A 14,317-nucleotide genomic window follows, 5' to 3' on the forward strand; every position below is an offset into this window, starting at 1 on the left:
AAATGTGACGTGCTTGTATTTTATGTTTTCATTTATTTATAATTAGTCACTCTGGACTTTTAACCAGGGTTTTATAACCAAACATCATTCGCTCAGCTACGCTGCTGCTGCTGCTGCTGTTGTTGTTGTTGTTGTTGTTGGTAAGGGTTTGTGACTTCTCGAGCTATTAGTTGGTTAGTTGGTTATATTTTGAGAGCATATTGTCATCGTGCCATCAGGTTACACAAAGACACTTCTGTACCAACGCTGCTTACTTTAGCTACACATACCACCATGAAGTAAAAGTTGATACTGTTACTGAACAAACATGTGGAGCGTAATATTGAGCAGTTAAAAGACCTTCAGTGGTCACATGATTACCATTATATTTGCTACATTTCATGTTTTCTTGCCTGTTTGTGTTTTTCCTACGTGTACGTGGCAGACAGCTTAACAAACAGGCCTGATTTGCTGAGAGGGAATCCTCTTTAGCAACATCAAATGGCAGAATCGGATTGAAGCTTTGACCACATGCGGTCATCGTCAGCACTCCCTCTCCCGTGTAAGGAAATGCTTCATTTGCCTTTACATCTGTCAGCAATTAGCTGTAATTATTTAAGCCAACAAGGGCAGCTTCAAAGGCTGAGATCATCCTGCCGTGCCGATCAGCCTGGGATTGTTGCAGCACATTGTTTTCTACCTTGCTGTTTGTTCTCATTTGATCTGTGCAGCCTGCACTTAGTCTTGTTTTCGCAATATGCTTTGCTTATTCAGGTCGTCACCGCATGTCATGCGCATTCGTGTAAACAGAATCGATGACCTGCTTTTTTAGTAAATGTTCCTCTCTAGGATATCACAGAAAGTGTGTGTGTGTGTGTGTGTGTGTGTGTGTGTGTGTGTGTGTGTGTGTGTGTGTGTGTGTGTGTGTGTGTGTGTGTGTGTGTGTGTGTGTGTGTGTTTTTACATGTACGTATGAATAAAAGGCCTGCTGCATTCCTTACATATGAAAAGGGCAACACTGCCCACTTTGTTTATTTAGTGATTACCATAAAAGCAGCCGTCTGACAGGCTCCATCTCCTCCTCATGTTTATTAATAAGGGTAAATGTTGGTGGCTCTTATGGCTCAAGCTCAATATGTTTATATCAGTTATATAAGAGCTGTACTGGCACTGTTAGAGTGGAATCACTGGGAACTGGAAACGCGTGCACTCTGACATGTGCTGCGTCATAAATACAAACAGATCTGCCGACTTTGGCTCGAGTACAAATCTCCTTTTGCTGATACACGTGTTATACCATACTTTGTAATTAAAAAGTGACAGAGCAGGTTTTTAAGGATTTATATGCTGCTTTCTTTTTGTTTGGGAATCAGTTGTTCTTCTGATTCCCAAACAAATGAGATGAAATGATAGAGATGGAAACTGGTTTCCCGTAACTCCAGTTCTTCTTTAGCTCTCTGAGCTTTGAGAGAAAAAGAATCAGTTTTTGTTTAATGGCAGGAGCTCGGACCTGGTTTTGGCTCATCATACAATCACCCACAGGATATCCCCTTTTTGGTTTTTCCCCACACACCCATCTCTCTGATGGGGGGAAAGTGTCTGTGATTAGACGAGTGCCAGTCTAGGTGTCGTTGTAAATGTGAGCTGTGTGCATTTTTAAAGCGGACGCTGTTGTGTCAGGTCTCGCTGTTGTGGCATTATGAGAAACGAGGCGACGACACAAGCAGGAGCAAACATCCTGCAGATGCTTCAGTCTTTCAGGGAAATCGTTTCCTGAAAGCTGTCTGGCTTAGACGAGCTCATCCCCTCCGCCTCTGGAAACACTCGGGCTGTTAGCAGCTGGATCTACTCTGAGACACCAAAGATGGTTTTCAGAAGGGAAAAATGATATTTGTACATCAAAATATTTTTTTTTTGCTTATAAAATACAAATTATAACGGGTGAAACGAGCCACTGTGTTGAGATAATTGTTTGAGCATGCTCAGACAGCAGCAGCTGAGGCACGTGGAACAAATGCTTTGGACCTGCCTGCTCTCATGCGTTCTGCAATATAACTGTATTTATTTCAGCTACTTCACAGTCGGCACTTAAGGGCTTAATTTAGTGTGTTTACACTTTTATTCATAAAGTGTATTGTTGTCATTCAACACCACATGAATCAACACTGATTCATAATTAGGGATGGGTACCGGTGTCCGGTGCCATCTGACATAAACGGTAGTAACCAGACCGAAAAGCAGCGCACATTTCGGTGCTTTATTTCGGTGCTTTTTTTCCCTGAGCTGTGATACACTTCTAGCCAATAATTTTACGTTTCCGAGGATAGTAGGCGGGGCCAGGTACGTACGTTCTTTTATGCAGAGCTACAGATTAAAAATGTCCAAGGCGAAGCGGTCAAAAGTCTGGCTGTACTTCACAGCAAAATATGCAAACTCAGCAGCAACAAGTGCTTTAAGCTGATACTGTGATACTGTCAAAGGAGGTAACACCTCAAATCCGATGAAACACCTGGCGACGCATAGCGTTTTTTTTAAAAGCCCAGAAATGCGCCGTATGATAGCTTGCTGCGAGACCTCACACCGAGCGCATCTACTGTGCGTGGGTTGCCTGTTATCTGACCCGGAGTTAGCAATATCCCCCAAAAACCCCGAAGAGGAGAGTCCTGGCCCCTAGCCCTGCCAGTGTAGCAGAAATGATGAGGATGATGATGCAGCAGCAGCCGTTCTTCTCTGCGTGAGTAGCTTAATGTTGTTCGTGTGTAATTTACGTTGAGTAGGCTAACCACGTTATTACATTAATGCATGTAAGGTGAACTAGCAAACACCATCATAGCTACATGCGGCTGTCTTCTTGTTTGATGGCAGATACTCCCTTCACCCTGGCCAAAAAGGCTAAAATGACCAAAGAAAAAGTGGAAAACAGTTAAACATGAGAGGTTTTGGACAAAGTTTGTGTTTTTTCCATTGTTTAAGCACTGCTTCCAGCCAAGAGTGATACCATATATGCCCTATAGCTGCAGAAAAGGCTAACATTGTTATCTTTTTACAAAAAACCAGCTGAACATGAGAGGTTTTAGGACCAATTTTGTGTTCTCCATTCTTTAAGCACCGTTTGAGCACCGGCACTGTTTCAAAAGTACCGATTTGGCACCGGTATCGGATAAAACCTAAACGATACCCATCCCTATTCATAATTTTTAAAAAATATTACTTCTTTGGATCAAATGTATTTTTTCTTCATTTTATGCCCACATGGATTTGCACTTGTATCCAGTAGTTTTGCTCCTCTTGTACTCGAGCCCTTCTCTTCCACGTTTCCTGTCTTGTGCCTCTCGAGCTGCGCGGCGTTTCTTTGCTTTCAGAAGAAACGGTCATCCACGGTGCACGACCTGAATGCTCAGTGACAAGATGAGCACTCAGGGATAGTCTGAGTGGTTCCTGTATTTCAAAGATGATGTGCACTTGTGTTTGTCCAGTAGCACTCGGCACCTTGTGGGCAGGTAATGGTTACTGTTGCTGTAGAATACAGCAAAAATGTTTTTTCTTCATATTCTAAAGCTTATAAAGGCCCATAAACAGAACTGTAGCACAGCAGTTTATAAGGGCATGTAGCAGAACACCATGCTGTAGCTGATATATCTTATTTAACCTCCTATCAGCTGTCTCAGTGAGTATCCATCCATCCAGTTGTGCTTTAAAGATTAATGTAGACCAGTCGTTGTGTGTGTGTGAACTACATAAATCATGAATCACTGTTTCCTTGGCTGTTAAGTGGGAGATAAACTCCCTGGTGTCTCACTCTCGTCACTTGCTGTGTGTACAGAGATGTACTTGGCAAACTCCGCTCTGCTGTTCCATCTTCACATAAAGCAAACTGACAACTGTACATTAATTGTTGAGTGCAATAGTAAGTCTGCCTGTGCCAGTTTAAGCTGCGAGGCTTAACAACGTTTGTGGTGGAAACATTGTGCTTCTCATTTTTTCAGTTTGTTTTCCAAATTCTGAGCGATTTCTGTGAAACGTATTTCATTCTTGGTGATTAGAAGTAGCTAAAGATTCTTTTTGATCTCCGTGAGGCATGAAAGACATTTTTACACCAACTCGAGCAGCTGATGTTTAGCTCACCGTTAGAACCAAGGTTTCCCGTGTCAACTCTCAACCAGTGACTACTTCATGCACGTGTACCGGAGTTTGAACATTTTCGGTTAGAGGATCAAAGAGTCTATTCACACTTATAATTGGTTACATGACTGCAAACAGCAGCAATAAATTATGCAGCAATTAGTTACGGCCAACACTTCTCAGCTCGTCTTAATGCTGAATGTGTGATAATCAGGTCAAGGACAGACTTCTCAGTCTAACCAGCTACCTGAAGTTAATCTGCACTTCAGTCCTAGAGTACAGCAAGGAGGGATTGTGCTGATCAGGCTTTATTAGCATCCATTAGATCTCCAATTATTCTTTACTCTGTTGTTGTGTAGAGGCCAAAGGTGTGTGTTTGTGTGTTTGCAGAGCTTGGTGTTGAATGCAGCGGTGTCATCAGTCATGAAGTCGGTCTATTTATACTTGTTGTTATTTCCTGACGTCTTTCTTCTCTTTTATAATTTCTTGAATCTGTTTCTTCTAAACTAACTTTTGTCCATAAGACAAATATGGACGGGTTGATTTTGTTGGGTTCACTTCATTGAACCTGAGAACCAGCCTGTTCATTTATGTCCTCTGTAATGGTCATTTGTTTTGGGTCTGCATCTTTTGACTTATTCAAGCCACCCTACTAAGTCCCGATGGACATCCTGCGCTTTCCATTGGTTTCTCGTGCGTTTAGGCTTTTAGCTCCAAAGAGGAAGGAAATCACAAAGTAAACTGGGAAGGTTCATTTTTCCTTGGTTCTCAGGAGGTTAATCAAAGGTTGTTGGACATTAGGGTCACTGTAAGCATGAAGTTTTCTCAAAGGTGGCTTTAAAATGCAAGACAAACGAGGATGAAAAGAAAGGAGGAGCTCTGTAATTTCTATTTTTAAATAAAACCTCATTTATTCTGTGACACTTCTACTGTGTAAGGCCCAGAGGAATATTCAGGAAATGTTATGTAATGCACTGTATTCAACTACTCACTGGCTGGACACTTCTGTCAGAGCGTCGGTTCATACTGATGTGAGAGCATCTCCACATTCATGATGCAAGGATTGATATCTGAGCCAGTTATCTGGTTTCACTTAACCCAGCATTTGTAATCAGGCTGAGGTAGTTATTAAAACAAACCTCCAGCTGTTAGAGATGGGCTAAATCTGTGATAATATTTCTGACAGTATATATATTTTTAAAACTATGATGTATACGGCCTGCAGACAGCAGCAATTCTGAATGTAAGTAGATGAGGCGCCGTCTTTCTTTTCCACTGAGCTACCACCGCTGATGACACACTTCCTAATTTAAAGTGTGAATCTATTGAAACAAGGTGTCAGCAGCAGCATTGTAGAGCAACAGCAGTGACACATGTCAGAGGTAAGAACAAAGCACGGGTAATGTTTTCCCTGGAAATTCATTCCACAATAACTGAAGTAACTGAACCATGAAACTCTGCAGGAGCTGCGCATAATAAAACATAATGTTGTATGTTGGGTCGAGCTTTTTAACCAGTTGCTTCAAGCACTGCTTTTCCACCAGTGATCTCTGTCCACCGTTTATATTAAGCCTCTTTGATACCAGGAAGGAGAAGGAAACGTTGATCGTGTACGTCGAAGGTATCAATGCTCGATCATTAAGACGCAGAGCAACAGAATATTTAGATTTTTATTCTTTCTGTTGCAGCCTGCGTGATGTTTAATGAGAGAGGTGCCCAGTTTAGCGTCGTCTATTTAGGCACATATAACAATCAAATTTAAGGCTACGTCCACACGTACCCGGGTATTTTTGAAAACGCAGATTTTTCTATGCGTTGGCGCCTTTCGTCCACACGTAAACGGCGTTTTCAGTCACTGAAAACGGAGATTTTCAAAAACTCTGTTTTTGCGTTTACGTGTGGACGAGGTAAACGGAGAACATTTTTGACGTCACACTGTGCGCCACGTTATTGTTTCGGTGAAATTAATTTCTACAATGGCGGACTTTGACAAAATACTGTTAATTCTACTCTCTGCAGTGTTTAAATGCTTACATATACACACACAGTTACTGTCCCTCCACACATACGATTCAGTTCTGCTTCTATGCGCCATCTTTGTTTACTCTTTCCCACCCAGGCTGACTTCTGATTGGCCAACATTTCTACACGGATAGGAATATAGCGCCACCTGCTGCTTTGGCATGTTACTAGCAGCGTTTTCCTTCATTTTTGGCTTTTATGTGTGGACGGGATTTTTTTTATAAACGAAAACGGAAAATCTTCGTTTTCAAAAATACCCGTGTACGTGTGGACGTAGCCTAAATTGTGGATAAAATTGTCTATGAATCTATATTTTTAACTCTAATCTATATACATCTATAATTTTTAATATAGATTTGTAGGATTCGTATGGAAAGACAAAGACTTGATCCAAATGTCAAAAACAAAAACCCCCTAACATCAGCGCACAGAGGTTTGAGAGTTTGATGGTTTTATACCTGTTGATTTCTTAATCATTGCTTTCTTGTTAATACCGAGTTCTGAACCAACCGTCCGGATGTTACACCAAGAAAGGAGACCGTCAGACTAGGTAGTGTTCAGTGTTCTGTTCTGATGCTGTGTGTACGCTACCTGTGTGATATGACGATATCTGATGACGATATGAAAACTTCTGTCGTTTCATATCGCGCTGTCTTTTGTTTTGTGGTGTCGCAAAATGAACTCTTTACAGGAATATTTTATATCGTTTTGATGGTCACTGTAGCGGCTATGACCACACTACGGACGGACAAGTGACTGTTTTTACACGTTGTCATTAGCAACAACGACGGTAAACCCAGCGTGTTCGTCCGCTTGTTTATTTTCCAAATAAACCTTTCACAATAAAGCTGAAGATGTCACGATCTGGCTGGCAGACCGTGGGGATGTGTGGGGAAGGAGGACCCAGGCGCGGTACTCTGTGTATAAACAGTGCGTTTATTTACAGTGATGGAAACAATAACAGTAAATCCCCGTGCTCTCCCGTGACTCCCGTGTCGTGTCTTCCCAAAAGTCCGTGCTCCGTGTTCTCCACTGCCGTGTGTCCACACACACCCCGTGCCTGCTGCCCTCTGAGGTTCCACGCTCCTCCTGAGGGGAAAATGACAGAGGCAGCCGTCAAGACACTTAATTCCAGTAGGCATACACTCAGACTTTAGCTAAGCAGAAGACTAACGTGGAGTCTCATGGAATGATCCCGCGTCGGTGGGAGCTCCAAGACTCTCCTAAGTAGCTCCCCCGACGAGCCCTGATCAGCGGCAGGTGTGTGGCTTCGGGTGTGGCCAGTCCTTCCGCAGGGCCACACCCCTCAGGCCTGCAGGTGGCTGAGCTCCATCCTCCAAGCATCCCCGCAGACATAAACACACACACTCACATCTACAATCATGGAGGAGAGCAGCAGCAATACCAAAATACATATAATAATCATAATAATAATATGATACATGACTGCTCAGGGATCCTGGGTCGCCCAGTCCCAGGACCCTGACAGAAGATCCTGTTGAGACTTTTTGAAATAAACTGAAATGATGACAAAATACATTATTCTCAAACATCACATTTCAGAATATGCATCAAACAAATGACCTCAAATAAAAAAAGGTAACTATAAATGGTGCCAGTGAGGATGAGGCAGAACCAGGTAATTATGGGTCAAACTGGTGTTTGACTGAGTGCTCGTATTTAAACTGCTATAAATAACTTGTTGGTCTATAATAGTTGAAACATGTGTCAGATGTGTCCCTCTTGAGCCCTGCACCACTTTTCTTTTTTACCTTTGGGTTTTGGGTTGTAGATACAAACACATACTTTGCCTTGAATGTTATTCACACAGAAATATGTGGCTTGAAAGTGAATTAACCTGTGGCAAACCCTCACGTGGACACCTGCAGATATGCATTGTGACTAAATGCCACATTGTAATTAGTTTGTACACAGACAGACAATCGTAGTAATGAAAGCTAGTGCAGACTGAGCCATGCTGAGCAATTACTTTGCTTTCAGTGTCATCGTAAGGCAGTGAAATAAGGAATTTGTCTTGCTATTGTTCAGTGAGCAGGCAAGACATATTGTGCATAATTTATTCCAGGCAATCAGTTGGTTTAAATGCTCAGAAGCACGCAGAAGACTGGCACAATGGAAGGTCTCTCAGCCTCATCATAACTTTGTCACTTATTCTGTGCGCTGACAATACATGTCATGTTACATTATTTGCCTTGGATGAGTGTGGGCGGGAAAGGCAAACAAGATTAGTTGATGCATGCACTTGTTTTTCTGTGAGGCCTTTAGAAATGGTTTAGTGAGTCAGTGCCAGTAGCACACCCATCAAGCTCATTTCTGACAGCAGTGGATATCTCTGAAACTGCTGGAGTAATTCTCTGCCGGCACGCTAAGGTTGCTTCGAGGTGGTCCATCTGAAGAGCTGCTGCTTGAGACGGGCTGGATTCCCCCCCCCTAACCAGTGTGTGCTGGAAAATCTGCCTCCATTTCATTCCTTATATGCACTGTACGCCAGCTGTGAAGCTCACTTTGGTTTCTGTGGGCTGTGGGTTAAATCCTAGACCGAGTTGGGGTTTGTTGGACTGAGAGTCTACACTGAGCAGTGCTGAACAAATACAACTCATCCTAAAAGATGTTGATGGATTAAGAGGTTTTATTCAAACTAGAAAGACAGAGGGCAGCAGTAATAACTACGACCCACACAGGTTTGAATCAGCTATACTACTTGTATAGTTACTCTTTTTTAAAATCTAAATGCTTACATGTCACAGAATGATTAAAATTATTAGGTTAACACAGAATTTGCAACAATTATATTTATTTTCTTTTTTCCATTTTCCAGATTCGACCAATCAGAGCACGCTCAGTGTGCAAAGGCCTTTACAATATTGATGCATTTAATCAGTCCAGTAGTTTCAAGCCCGTAAATATAAAATTCCTGTAATTCCATAAAAAACCAAAACATAACGTGTACACTTGCATCATGTCTCGGTGCTACAAATGCACACTGCATTAGAGCTGGTCTCTCCAGCCTCAGTGTTGTAGACTATTGACATGTTATCAGTGCAGCTGCGGCAGCTTTGCACTTCCATGCTGATAGCCACTTCATCTGCTTAAACGTCTCCCTGGGGCTGTTAACAGCAATGGCTCTAACAAAAAGAGTAAAATAGGTCACCACTTCAGATAACAAAGCTGATTTGCTCGATAACTTTTACAGTAGAGGCTGTAATACATTGCACAGCCCCTTCAGCTGCAGCCTATTAGTGCTGATGAGCGCTTTCAGACTCTGTAACTCCCATATTGCAGTTGCAAGTTGTGTAACTCATCTTATTGCTTTGTTTTCAGTATCCAGTTTGTCCATGAAGACAAATGTTCTCCTGTATAGTTTCATGTTGACAGAAGACAAAATGGACTTAAATGTTCAGGGTTTCTGTTGTTAGCGCCGCTGTGTGCCCCTCAGCTACACGCTCCTGTTTTCTGTCCATCAGATTTGATTTAAAACCATTTTGCAATCAGTCCTGCTTACTTTACCTCACTGTGACATCAAAGTCCTCCAAACACAACTGATGCATGAGTGAGAGAGAAAGCGTGAGCAGTGTGTAGGTTCATGCTAATGTCAGCATGCTAACATAGTGAGGTCATGTTTTTACAGTTGCTCTATGAGCATGTCAGCTAATTTTGAAGTGGATGATCAGGTTTTCACATGAGAATTAAGAAGAACAGTAAAGTCATCGCAGTTCATCCTTGGACCATGAATATATGTGTTTCATTTATTTATCAGCCTCACGGAGGAATAATGAGTCACCTTTCATTAGCAGGTCATCCAGTAGCTATGAATATCTGTTCAAGTCATGTTCCACAGAGAGGGTTCACTCCCGTGACCTTTCACCTTCACGATAAGAAGCCTGTTAATCAAAGCAATTACAGTCTGTCCACTCAGTGACTACACAGGAAGAAACACTTAAAAATCCCTTGAAAAGCTCGTCTTGTCTTCTGTAATCTGTGATCTGAATGCGATGTTGCTCCAGACACCTTTCCTTTCCAACATGAGCTCTATAAATATACTAGAGGCTCTTTTTCAGTGTATTTGTTGGTTTCCATTCGTGTGACTTGTGTTATTACAGTCCATGTGCACATACATGGTAATGTCTGAGCTGACAGGTGGGAGGGAAAAAGGATCGAAGAGAATGAGCTGAAAATATAATAAATTTAAAAAAATTAATCCATTTAAAATATGTCAACATGGACTTTGTGGTTGTGGCCGCTACAGTGACTGAAACAAAAGGTTGTGTAGCGTTGCGTGAGATGTAGCACTAAAGTGTCACATCCATGGTTTAAATCCACCTGGCATTTGCTGGAACCTCCACTGTGTTCTTTGAGAAAAGGAAAAAAACTGTCAGTGACCTTGTTCTTTTATTCTTTGTTGGAGAAAATTTAGTGATGGAACATCGAAGCCTTTCTGCATGATAGCCCTTCAATTTAGAGCAAATACTCTCTGCTTATTGTAGAGGAGATTTGCTATCTGTCAAAATGGGCTTTTGTGAAAAGGTATTCAGCTGTTTTTGAGCTCTGCAGTGTGTAATGAGCAGCTTTTCATAGATATAAAAATTCAGTCAAACACACATTTAACTGCTGATTGTTGGTGTGACTGCAGGCTTCTTACAGGCCAGTTGTCTGGCTGATACAGTCTGTAGTACATTGCTTGCACGAAGATGAAATACTTGTTTTGACTCTAATAAAAGCTTTGTCTTGTTCTGTTTTCTTCCTAGAAGAACATGACGCTAAAGCCTCAGGAAGGCAGAGACAACCAGGCAGGATCCCTGCATAAGAAAACCCCTTCTAGGGTTCCCAATGGCCTGAGCCTGGAGCCCTGCAGGAACAATTTCCACCACCAGTCCTCAGACCAGGAGAACAACCCCCGCTTGGCTCACTCGCAAGGGAAAAAGAAGAAGCACCTGAACAAGAAACACACGATGGTGAGTTATGAAAAACCAAAGAAACCAGTAAGAGTAGAAGGACCATCATTAAAAACTGTTTTCTTATAAATGCTTGTTTAGTTTTAGTTTCCTTTAGTTTAAATTAAATGAGTACTTCACTTAACAACTGGTTGTTTACAGGCTCTGGAGATGACTGGCTGTGGGCTTAATGGAGCAGCTTTTGTTACACTGTGGCATTTGAACCAAAACCACAGTCTGTTCCTAACACTAACCAAGTTATTCTTATTACATAAACCGACCAACGAGTCAATCTGAAAGTAAAAGGCCAAGCGCAGTGCCCAAAGGTCTAATGGGAATTCACACGTCTGTAAAAATGGCATAGCTGCTATATTAGAACACTTTGGTGGAAAGCACTTTATAAAGGAAAAAATCACATGGCATACATGCAGAGTTGGGACGCAAAAAGCATATCGACATTTTAAGGACTGAGGTTCGTCCTGTGCTTTAAACTGATGCTTGTTGAGCAGAAAATGGATCCTCTGATGGTGTCGATTTTGATAATTAATGCTAATTCAGCGTCCAGCTGTCAGATGCTCAGAGTTTTACTGGCACGTGTACATTTTACTGATCTGTGCGGTGGGGAAAAAGCTTTTATATTTTAAAATATTAATACAGTTTAATTGATACAATGTAATTTATTGATCTAAATCTGTAACATAATGTTACTAAAGCCATGAAATAAATATGACTGAGTCTGACCGATGTGCCCCTTTTTGGTGAGAAAAGTGGGACGGCCCATTTTTAAAAGTAAATCATTTGTATCGAGGATTTTTGGAAGTTGCTCGATAAAACATTGCACCTCTAATGGTTAAATCAAAGAGTCCAAACGCTCTACAAGAGTGAAGTCTAGCTCCTGTGAGGTGTGGGTGTAGTTTAATGTATGACTCAGAACATGTTTTTGTGTGTAGCAAGGTGACGAGGTCATCAGTGAATATTTGTGGCACCCTGATGCAGGAGCGTAGTTTACAGCACTGTCACACACACAGAGCAGCGTCGAGCTGAATATGCAAGAGTGTGTTTCTGAGCTTCACGAGGGAGAACCTACACACAGTTTGTTTCATATGCACACAGTTTGTTTCATATGCACAGAGTTTGTTTCATATGCACAGAGTTTGTTTCATATACACACAGTTTGTTTCATATACACACAGTTTGTTTCATATGCACACACTTTGTTTCATATACACACAGTTTGTTTCATATGCACACAGTTTGTTTCATATACACACACTTTGTTTCATATACACACACTTTGTTTCATATACACACAGTTTGTTTCATATACACACAGTTTCATATACACACAGTTTGTTTCATATGCACACAGTTTGTTTCATATGCACACAGTTTGTTTCATATGCACACAGTTTGTTTCATATACACACAGTTTGTTTCATATACACACAGTTTCATATACACACAGTTTGTTTCATATACACACAGTTTCATATACACACAGTTTGTTTCATATGCACACAGTTTGTTTCATATGCACACAGTTTGTTTCATATGCACACAGTTTGTTTCATATACACACAGTTTGTTTCATATACACACAGTTTCATATGCACACAGTTTGTTTCATATGCACACAGTTTGTTTCATATGCACACAGTTTGTTTCATATACACACAGTTTCATATGCACACAGTTTGTTTCATATGCACACAGTTTGTTTCATATGCACACAGTTTGTTTCATATGCACACACTTTGTTTCATATGCACACAGTTTGTTTCATATGCACACAGTTTGTTTCCTATGCACACAGTTTCATATACACACAGTTTGTTTCATATGCACACAGTTTGTTTCATATGCACACAGTTTGTTTCATATGCACACAGTTTGTTTCATATACACACACTTTGTTTCATATACACACAGTTTGTTTAAATGTACACTGTGCAGTAACAGTGTTTCAACTTTGACCTGTTGGTCAAAAATCTGTGCATTGCACACATGTGGATATCACATAAGCAAACTGCATTACATCACTTACATCACATTGTTTTTCTTCTTATTGCCTCATACCTGCCTAGTTTTAGGGGGATTTGCTGAAGTCTAAATGCTGTAACTTTTTTCTCTGCTAGTGTTTTTTCAGAGTAAAGGAGTCATTTGTCCATCTTGCATCTTGTAATAAATGGATTAACACCTGATGAGAAGCTTTTATTGCACTTAAATGAACATAACGAGTTGCCTTCCATTTGAGTAATGTCATTTCACGGTTTTCTCCTTTGCTGCTGTTTGGAGACGAGCGCGCACGCACGCACACACACACACACACACACTCTTGAGCAGAGCTGGTGCCAACGTAAATGGCAGCAAATATTCAGTAATAGGGTCTCTTCAGTAATACATGTGCATAGCTTCCTTTGGCAATGTCAAAAATATGTTATATATGTTATGCTTTTATTTTATATGGTACACTGCGAGAAATGTAATGCTCAGCTGGCGAGCTCTTCAGTCTGTTACTTTGAGATCATTTGTGCAGCTCTCACAGCCTGTTTTGGGAGGGTGTTGTAACTGTTTCATGTCCTTTCCTGTTGTTGCTATTATGGTTGTCTATAAAAAATACTCAGATATTAATATCAAAGGAAGATACTCATTTACAGCAGTATGGATGCCGACAGTGCTGTATGTTCACACAGCTCCTCCCTCACTCACAGCTGAAGTAGTTAACATTCATAACGCTGATCAGTGCTTTAGGAGGGATGCCAGAAATCAGTAAAGCTCCTGTTTCAATAACACTGAAGTTAACATGTGCAATGTAAATGTTAGCAGTTAGCTATTAGTAATTATTTACAGCCACAGTTGTAATCTCTTATAGTTGACATAGCAGCTTGTGCACTTTAGTTAAATAAAAGGTGAATAATATTTGCAGGCTGAACAGCCATGCAGAGCAGATTACTCCAGATTACCAGTGTGGAGAAGTAATCTGAGGGAACAAAGAGTGAAATTCAGAGCAGCAGAATCAGTTCAGGGCTGAGGGTGTAAAGAGCTGCAGATGTTTAACTTTAACTTTCCTGTTTGTGCAATCAAGTGTTTCTTCTTTTGTTGCAGCCGGCTGTGAGGTTAGACTGGTTCAGTGTTTCATACTGAGCTTCTTTATTTTAGCATGACTGTGCCGAGTTAAAAACTGTCTAAATTCTTTCATCTTTAATAAAACGATCAGCATTGCTGCTTTACCAGGTGTAACT

The 14,317-nt window shown here is 41.1% G+C and overlaps 1 protein-coding gene across 13 annotated transcripts in view; it reads left to right on the plus strand.

Moving 5' to 3' along the window:
* The window catches only part of auts2a (activator of transcription and developmental regulator AUTS2 a), a 342,595-nt gene that overhangs the window by 74,554 nt on the left and 253,724 nt on the right, over positions 1-14,317 (plus strand). For 11 of the 13 annotated variants that reach the window (XM_076888884.1, XM_076888889.1, XM_024804007.2 and 8 more), the window contains exon 3: positions 10,890-11,096. In XM_076888884.1, coding sequence (XP_076744999.1) covers positions 10,890-11,096 — 207 coding nt within the window. The remainder of the gene's footprint in view (positions 1-10,889; positions 11,097-14,317) is intronic. The other 2 variants (XM_076888886.1, XM_076888885.1) reach the window with 1 other exon arrangement.

This window comes from Maylandia zebra, linkage group LG10, assembly GCF_041146795.1.
Source record: "Maylandia zebra isolate NMK-2024a linkage group LG10, Mzebra_GT3a, whole genome shotgun sequence".
Taxonomy (NCBI): Eukaryota; Metazoa; Chordata; class Actinopteri; order Cichliformes; family Cichlidae; genus Maylandia; species Maylandia zebra.